The 9,822-nt window shown below is 43.0% G+C and overlaps 1 protein-coding gene across 1 annotated transcript; it reads left to right on the plus strand.

Moving 5' to 3' along the window:
* The first annotated feature begins 2,040 nt into the window (after positions 1 to 2,040).
* On the plus strand, positions 2,041 to 5,139 carry gadd45ab (growth arrest and DNA-damage-inducible, alpha, b). The gene is made up of 4 exons (XM_036569778.1): positions 2,041 to 2,127; positions 3,214 to 3,315; positions 3,438 to 3,651; positions 4,345 to 5,139. Exons 1-4 carry the CDS (start codon positions 2,078 to 2,080, stop codon positions 4,456 to 4,458), a joined length of 480 nt encoding a protein of 159 aa, XP_036425671.1. The 5' UTR covers positions 2,041 to 2,077; the 3' UTR covers positions 4,459 to 5,139.
* Positions 5,140 to 9,822: the final 4,683 nt, after the last annotated feature.

A 9,822-nucleotide genomic window follows, 5' to 3' on the forward strand; every position in this document is an offset into this window, starting at 1 on the left:
TGTTATAAATAATTACATGTTTTTGAAGACAGAAATAGCCTTGCACCATTTTCCTGTGCATCTGATTAAGTGATGACCCTTATTAGTCCCACAGTGGGGAAATTTCACCTCCACATTCAACCCATCCGTGCAGTGAAACACCACTATACTACTATACTAGTGATTTATATTGCTCTGTACTAGTTTGTTTTATTATCATCATTTATTTATTTTCTTATTTTATGATTGATTATTTGTATGTTTATTTCTCATCTCTCTCTCTCCTGGCTGTAGCGTGTTTCTACAAAATAATAATAATAAAAAGAAAAAATGTATTTTTTATGTATCAGTTACTAGATGTATTATTATTATTGTTGTTGTTGTGTTGCACTGCTTGAAACACCCCATACCACATACACCACATACACACCACATAACACCAGTGAAACACCACATACACACTAGGGGGCAGTGAGCAGATTTGCCCGGAGTGGTGGGCAGCCCTATCCACAGCGCCCAGGGAGCAGTTGGGGGTTAGGTGTCTTGCTCAAGGGCACTTCAGTCACGTACTGTCAGCTTGGGGAATCAAACCGACGACCTCCCGGTCACAGGACTGGTTCCCTAACCTCCCTAATTTTCACCCAAATTTTAACAGAGAAATTTACAGAGAGAGGACAGTGTAGGTATTCTAGGACAGCATGTTTGGTCATACTGGACAGTTAGCTAGGTGTTATGGGCCAGTGTGTCTGGTATTAGAAGACTGTGTTAGACATCATGGGACAGTATGTTAGGTGATGGGTCAGTGTGTCATGTATTACGACACATGTATGCCAAATGTCCCGATTGATTATTCCTACTTTTGCAACTGACGACTCTTCCCAGTATTTCGGTTTACTCATGTGGAAATAACCCACTGGTTACCACCAGCTGAAACCGGAATAACGGAGTTTTACAGTGAAGCCATCCTGCACTTCTCGAATCGGGCACACGATGTCGCTGTAGCTTCATAACAAATCACTTCAGCGCTTTATGTGGAGAAAATAACAGCGTGCTGGACTAATATTAACTCTTCGAATTCAGTTTTTCAAATAAAATTAATCTATCACCTAAATGTTGGACAGTCTGATATTTTACCTCAAAACACATGCAAACATTTTGTTTTTAATCATATTATTAATATCCAAGTTTAATTTAAAAAAAACAAGAACACTATTCTATTTCATTTACAAATCACATTTATTTCTACGCCAAGTAGAAAAAGTAAAATTGACGCCCATGATGTGCAAAAGTTTAATTTTACATTTAAATTGAAAAAAGCACCTCTAAAATAATCAATATACACACCGATCAGCCGTAACATGATGACCACCTCCATGTTTCTACGCTTATTGTCCATTTTATCAGCTCCACTTACTATATAGGAGCACTTTGTAGTTCTACAGTTACAGACTGTAGTCCATCTGTTTCTCTGATACTTTGTTAGCCCCCTTTTACCCTGTTCTTCAGTGGTCAGGACCCCCATGGACCCTCACAGAGCAGGTACTATTTGGGTGGTGGATCATTCTCAGCACTGCAGTAACACTGACGTGGTGGTGGTGCGTTAGTGTCTGTTGCGCTGGTCTGAGTGGATCAGACACAGCAGTGCTGCTGGAGTTTTCAAACACCTCAGTGTCACTGCAGGACTGAGAATAGTCCACCAACCAAAAATATCCAGCCAACAGCGTCCTGTGGGCAGCGTCCTGTGACCACTGATGAAGGACTAGAGGATGACCAACACAAACTGTGCAGCAGCAGATGAGCTATCGTCTCTGACTTTACATCTACAAGGTGGACTGACAAGGTAGGAGTGTCTAATAGAGTGGACAGTGAGTGGACACAGTGAAAACCTTTCTATAACTAGGTTTAAGATAATATGGTTTTAATATGTAGTTAAATAATATAAGTTGACAATTGATATTGGGTGTAATGCACTTCGCGGCCAGCCAATAGGAGCGCCGTATGCAAATCGAGTAGTGAGTAAAGCCACGCCCCGCTCGGGCTCGCGCTCACCCTACTAGCTCACAAGCGCAGTCGAGTCAGTCGGAGGAGCCGCAGCCTGATGTGCAGGATGACACTGGAGGAGCTCAGCGGGGAAAACGCGTCAGAAAGGTAGAGTCCGCTCACTTATCTGCATAGAAACGTGGTAAAGAAGCTCATCTCATCGTTCTGAGTGGTTCTAGATACTCTCGCGACTAGCTAGCACGTCTAAAGTGACTTAAACGTAGGAAATGAACGAGCAGCAAAGCTCAGGGGTTCCAGATAATGCTTCAGCGCGTGCATGCTCACGAGGAGCTCACAGGCAGACACCGGCGTCACGAGGCTTCAGCAGCACTAACTTTCATTTCTCCTCACTTTTCTGCACTAGTGAGCTCTTTATACCTGCGGATGTACCGAATGCATCATGCTTTTCATCCGTTTAACCTGTTATAAATTGTAAATAAGTCAGTTTAAGTACCTTTCCTGTCACTCTTGCTATCAAATGTGTTCTAGATGCTTTTCTCACGATGCCACAAAGCTACACTCTGAAAAAAAGGGTTCTTAGTAAAGGAAATGGTTCTGTTTGGATGCGTGAGTTCAATATAGAACCATATGCATGCTTAAATGGTTGTTTGCCTGGCGAAATGGGTGGGGAATGTGTCGTTTATGGTTCTATATAGCACCAATAAAGGGTTCTTCTATTGTTGCAAGCTTGACATCACAGCTAACCCTTTTTGGTGCTATATAGAACCATATGCAGCACGTTCTCCATCAGTCTGAAGAACCATATGCAACACGTTCTCCATCAGTCTAAAGAACCATATGCAACACATCCTCCATCAGTCTGAACAACCATATGCAACACGTTCTCCATCAGTCTGAACAACCATATGCAACACGTTCTCCATCAGTCTGAAGAACCATATGCAACACATTCTCCATCAGTCTGAAGAACCATATGCAACACATTCTCCATCAGTCTGAAGAACCATATGCAACATGTTCTCCATCAGTCTGAAGAGCCATATGCAACACATTCTCCATCAGTCTGAAGAACCATTTCACCATGCAAAGAACCATTTAAGCATGCAATGGTTCTATATAGAGTTCATGACTGTAAATAGAACCATTCCCTTTATAAAAAGCCATTGTAGAGCCATCTGTGTAGAACTGGCGGTGAACTAGCAGATCTGACCTCTTTAATTTCTTGTTCTGCAGGATGGCCTCAGTGGTCAAGGCTCTGGAAGAGGTGCTGACCGCAGCTCTACCCCAGGGCTGCATTACTGTGGGGGTCTATGAGGCTGCAAAGTCGCTAAATGTGTAAGTAAACAAGGCATCTGTGATTCCTGAAATGCATGTGCTGATATTTGAAATACTTCTAGTTCTTTTGGCATTTGCTTTGTTCATTGTCTGACCCTTTGTTCTCGTTCTGTCCTTCCCAGGGATCCGGACAACGTGGTCCTGTGTCTCTTGGCCACAGACGAGGATGATGTCCAGGACGTGGCCCTTCAGATCCATTTCACTCTGATCCAGGCTTTCTGCTGCGAGAACGACATCAATATCTTGCGGGTGAACAACATGAGGCGCCTCGCCGAGATCCTGGAGGGAGTGAAACCTGGAGGAGAGCCCATGGACCTGCACTGTGTATTAGTCACCGTACGTGTCGCTTTCTGCCTGAGTCATCCGTCCTGCAGTAGCCGCAGGGGAGCATTAATCAATTAAGCGTTAACTATTGAAATGCAGATGGTTCGGTGACTTTGCTCACACCTTGCTAAATGTCTGAGACTCTGGGTGTGGATTCCCGTGCACGATGCTGCTTGTGGATTGGATGCTTTCTTGGAAATTCACGGCACATTTGGCGGGTCTTGCGCACTGCCAGAAGACCGACTGGGCTGATAGAGTAGCTTTAGCCGCAGCCTTTGAAGGCGGCCTGTTTTTAGTAGTTAGGCTCCCTGATCTGCTCGCCTGCCTGTGATGTGGAATTCCAGTCGGTCTGGAGCTGCAGTAAATTGGCAGCCGTACGGAGCGATCTGTCTCTAGTTATTGAGACGCTGCGGCTGCCTCTGGCAGACTTCACAGCGCTTCCTGTGGGGCCGCTTGTGCAAGCAGCGTTTCCTGGAAGAAAAGCTCTGTAAAGTGACCACCTTTTTGCAAATTAGAGCGGGATCTTGCGAAAACCGCTTCTTGTAAGTTAGCAAGCAGCAGTTAAAGTCACTCACTTCCAGACTTGCTGTGTGGGCCAAGCTGCCATGCAACTCTCCTGGCTGCAGTGTTCAGGAAATGCAAAATGTGTTTCAATGCCTCATTTACAGTTCATTAATTAACTCGTCATTTTTTTTTTCTTTGCAGAAACCACCGTCCTCTTCGTGCGAGGACCCAGCCCTGAGCAAGCTGAACCGTTTCTGCAAGGACAGCAGGTATTTGGATCAGTGGGTGCCGGTCATCAACCTGCCCGAACGATGAGACAAAGGAGAACATGCTGCGCCACACATTGCACAAGCTACTGCACTGTATTTGCATACTGCCTCGGCCGAGTCCCCCTGGATAACCTTCACGCCATCATGAGGAGAGCGACGGAGTGGGAGAGTCGACAGAACGTGTAACGGAACATGGGAATATAGTCTGGATCCAAAGACGAGGAGAGTGGATTTTCTTGCAGGCACCGTGGGGGCCAAGAACAGGGAGCATGACTCAGCAGCGTGTAAGCGATACTGCTGCCAAGGAATGACAGCGCCTGCCTTTAGCCAGGAAACAAAAAGACCGTACCGGAAACTGAATCATGTGAGTGCTCGTTGGCACTCGATGTGCAGGAACGAACTGAAAAGAATGGAGTGTACCCGACCAGGCTAGATTGGACTGGCCTGAGCACAGCTCAGCATGAGCAGACTCACAGATGGACTGCTGAACGAGTTCTCAGCCACAGCTTTGGAACGTACTTCGGAATTCTGGAGAGGAATTTTAACTTATGATGTTAATATTGTCTTTAATTATTTCGACTATTTAAAAGGGAATTAGAAGAGTCTTTACTGGTTTTAGACAAGAAAAAGCTTATTCTTTTATGAAGCTTACCTTTTTTGTGGAGTTTCTCATCGTTGTTTGTTTGTTTTAATGTGTTAATTTAATGATTTGTATTTATGTTGAAATGTACGTGTGCAACATGCCAGGAATTGAATAAAGTAATTTTGAGTCATATTTAATGTTTCCTGAGTATTTTGGGCAGCTTTTATATGCTAAGTAGGGGTGGGAATTTTTGGCGTTGCCTTGCAGGTCAGGGTAACTCACTAAGGTTAGTACGTCCTTGGCTGTGCATGACGCAGGCCTGAGACAGTAACGCTGACGTAATGTTAGAGGAAATGATAGCTCTGCACGCATCGTGGGGGCACTTGCAGGTCAAACTTTATTCTTGAAAGCAACCTCATGCAAGTACAGTTGCACTTCAAAAGACACCTAAGTGTGGCTACCTTGGCTTAGAATAGCTTTACAGCTAACACAGGTCATCACAAGTTCACACTGATTTAAAACAAGACAAATTCATGACAAACTTAATTTATAGTGAAAATAATGCACTGTGGTTTTCTCATGCATATTGCAGGTTATACAGATTTGTATGGCTGAACAATTCAGGAAAAATAATGCAATTTTTTTCTGACCAATATTGTGATTGCAATTTAAACATGATTAATTTCTACATATTAAATTCTAGGCCTGTTTTTGTTACATTTCCTCACTTAACACTGAAGACAATGTTGGATAATGCAAGATAAAGTTGCAGCTTTGGGCTTTGAAAAATGCATTTTGACATAAAACATGATCAATTGTTCAGCTCTGTAAATAAGCATAAACGGAAAAATGATCCATATCAGTTACCCATAGTCTCTGCGTTGCATTGCTGGGCACATTTTGAAATCAAAGCAAAAACAGGACAGGAAGATCGATAATATTGCAATGTAATGACGCAATGCAATAACAGTTGAGTAAGCAGGATTCATTACTGTAGAGGTTTTTTTAGCCGATGTTATCTCACTATTGTTATTATAACATAAAAGAGTAGATCAGCCAACATCAACAACATAAAGGACAAGATGTATTGGGACAAAGGGTCCCAATTCCTTTGTGTATGCAAACAGGTTCTGTCATGTTGCAATTCCACTGTTTGATAAAAAAACATGCACCGTTAGCAAAATGTTTTGTACTATAAGCACAGAGTAGTGAGATACGGGGTTGATGATAGTAGCCCGATGCTCATCCTCCTTTGTTTTGCCAGCAGTAAAACACCAAGCCCAGTAAAAACAGCCCACACCCCGTGTTTCCAACCCAGGCCAAAAATAGATGTACTCATGCACTCTGACAACAGGAGAACTGTTCCGGTTCCTACGGCAGCTGCGCTATGCTTGACGACTGAGCCTCCGGGGGCTTGTGTCCTTACACAAAACAGGAGATAACAAGGGCCCTCGCTGAGCCATAAATAGCAACGGCTCTGAGAGGGAGAGTGAGCCATAGGCTGGCTAGCGGCGGGACGTTTTCGGCCGACTGCTGGCTGTGCGTAAAACAGGACAAAGCACCGAAAGAAAAGCTGATGGCATGAGTCAAAGCCATTCAGGCCTGCAGCAAGTGGCTAAAAATAGCTCCCGGCACAGGCCCAACGCTTCCTGTCAGAGCTGAGAGGGAAACGGTTGCCATGCATATATTCCACCAGCTAGCCGACCATGACCCCCACTGTAAATCAGGGCAAGAGGCCTTTTAAGAGCACAAGTGATGCAAAGGTCATAGCCACTTGACCGGACAAACAAAAGTGGACAAATATTTCTTTCAGAAGGGATGATTAACCCCCTCTCCTACTTTTCTGTGATTCCACTGCTGACCCTGCGGTGGAATTCAAGAAAGAAGGTGCTTAAGGGTGTGTAAGGTATCCAATAAAGTCTGATCAGGTAGAGATGCACAATCGTAGAGGTATTTCACACACGAATGAAAGCTAATTTTGGATAGGAAATAACTAAGCTATTAATTTTTTTATTTTGTTTATCAGTGATTTCATGACAACCATCATTGTCGGTGCAAGGTAACTTAACAGGTGCTGTCATTAGGAATGTGGACTTCTTTCTGGTCTGTGGTTGGTGGCGGCCAGGTTCAGACAGAATTTTGTTGACGTACATCTAGGTTTGGACAGAATTTTGTCAGGTTATAGTCGGATTGAGACAGAATTTTATAACACTACAGTCAGATTAAGGCAGAATTTTGTCAGATTACAGTCGGTTCGAAACAGAATTTTGTCAGGTTACAGTCAGATTCAGAATGTCATCAGGCTACAGTCGGATTGAAAGAATTTTTCCGGGTTGGATTGATACAGAATTTTGTCTGGCTACAATCTGTTTGAGACGGAATTTTGTCAGGTTACAGTCAGATTCAGAATGTCGTCAGGCTACAGTTGGACTGAATTTTTTTTTCCCCGAGTTAAAGTTGGATTGACAATTTTGTCAGATGAGGCAGAATTTTGTCAGGCTACAGTCAGATTCAGAATTTTGTCAGACTACAGTCGGTTCGAAACAGAATTTTGTCAGGCTACAGTCAGATTCAGAATTTTGTCAGACTACAGTCGGTTCGAAACAGAAATTTGTCAGGCTACAGTCAGATTCAGAATTTTGTCAGACTACAGTCGGTTCGAAACAGAAATTTGTCAGGCTACAGTCAGATTCAGAAGTTTGTCAGACTACAGTCGGTTCGAAACAGAAATTTGTCAGGCTACAGTCAGATTCAGAATTTTGTCAGACTACAGTCGGTTCGAAACAGAATTTTGTCAGGCTACAGTCAGATTCAGAATTTTGTCAGACTACAGTTGGACTGTATTTTTTTTTCCCCGAGTTAAAGTTGGATTGACACTGAATTTTGTCAGATGAGGCAGAAATTTGTCAGGTTACAGTCAGATTCAGAATGTTGTCAGGCCACAGTCAGACCGAATTCTGTCAGGCTATTTGGTTAGGATAGAATTTTTTCATGCTACTGTCAAATTGGGATGTGGACTACAGTCAGGCTGGGACACAATTCTGTCTGAACCCACTACAGTTGGGCTGAGATGGAATTTTGTAGGGCCACAGTGCAGTTCAGGTGCTAAACCTGCTGTGTCATATCAGACTCAGAGTGCTCTCTGACTGTATTCAATCCTTTAGGCCCAATTAAACCTGTGCATAACTTCAACTGCTCAAGACCTGGTTGTAAGATACAGAGGCTCATCCAGAGTCTGAACCAGGACTCCCCATTCCAGCACAATGCGAGAGAGAAGAGACCTAGACTTGTTGTCTGGGAGTAGGGGTGGAGATGTTTCTGTACCAGATCGGCACCGGAGCACAACACTGCCCACATTATCTACCTCGTGCTGTGCACTGTGGAGTTTCCCGGGCCAGGCCAGCCGTTACTGTCGCCCTGCAGACGGCAGGAATGCGGTCCTGAGAAAAGGAGGGGGCAGCTCGAGTTTTGGACAGAGCAAGGCTTTATTTCCCCAGCTCTGCTGCAGAGTGTGTGCATTTACATTTACGTATTTAGCAGCTGGGAACCTCCAACTCAGACAGTTTGTGGACCACGACTTTCAGTGAAGAGTCAAACCGGCTGTTCTCGTGGCCGGAGGTATGCAAATATTTCAGGGAGGACTAACCACAACTCTGCAGGTCAAACCATGAAACCGTGAAGGGCAAGCTGGGGTCAAAATGTCCAAAAGGCCATTTGTGTAGTAAATATAGTAAATGTAGTTTTTCCAGTTCGTAGAACAATGGGAAGTACTTTTACTGCTTGTTTAATGTTTGGGCCTAGTTTTCGAAATGCTTTTAATACAAATTAGCATATTTTTGGGGAATAATGGGAATAATGACAGCATGTCAGCAAGAAAACCTTTCATGCATTTAAACCTTTGGGCAAAAAAGGGTTAAATAAGTGCTATTAAGTGTTTTAGAAAGCAAACTTTAGGCAAAATCTACCCTTCATACCAAATATGATGCTTTGATGAACCCTCTATTGCATGAATTATGAGAGCAATTTAAAAACTTGACTTTCTTGCATTTGTGTTTCTTGCATAAAATGGTCCTTGATTATTAAATTATATAATTATTAAATTATAAAAAATGATTATTAATAATTGGTCCAGATTATTAAATTCCAAAACATTAAAAAATTGTGTGCAGGGGTCCTTTTGGAGTATGTTGCCTTGAGGCAACGTTGTGAGACAATGGGAAGAAATGATATAGAGCTGTGTTCCCTGATGTGGTGAGACTTGGCTTGTGACTGGCTAAATTCATTCCACTGTCGCACAGCGTTGCTTCTAGGCAACAAACATATTTTTGCAAATTCTCATAACAAAAAAAAATTTACTGAACTGAATGTTAAAAAATAGGTTTAAATGTGCCCACTTAGGGATGATATGACCAAGTACATGCTTTTTATTGACTCACTCAAACTCTTCCCTTTATTATTAACCCTATTATTGTCTTTAAATATGTATAATGTTATTGTAAAGTGAGGAGAATGAGTTTGTTGCCCTGAGGCAACATCGTGCAATACAGGGTTAAAGCTGAGTGTAAACAAAGTAATAGCAAATAGGTTAATTGTCATTGCAGGTAATTTTATATCTTACTTCCTTTAAAAGTAACCGAGAGAAAGCAAAGTGGGCAGTGTGGCTCAAAGCTCAAAGCTGTTGGAGCGGGAGGAAGTGTAGTTTTATTTGTCCCAGGAGGACAGTAACAGTAGACAAAAAGCTTAGCTGGAACATCAGGACAAACATTAAGGTGCCCGGCCCATCATTAACAGCCACTTATGCCTGCGGACTGACAAAAGGTCTTCCTG

This window comes from Colossoma macropomum, unplaced genomic scaffold (genome assembly GCF_904425465.1).
Source record: "Colossoma macropomum unplaced genomic scaffold, Colossoma_macropomum, whole genome shotgun sequence".
NCBI lineage: Eukaryota > Metazoa > Chordata > Actinopteri > Characiformes > Serrasalmidae > Colossoma > Colossoma macropomum.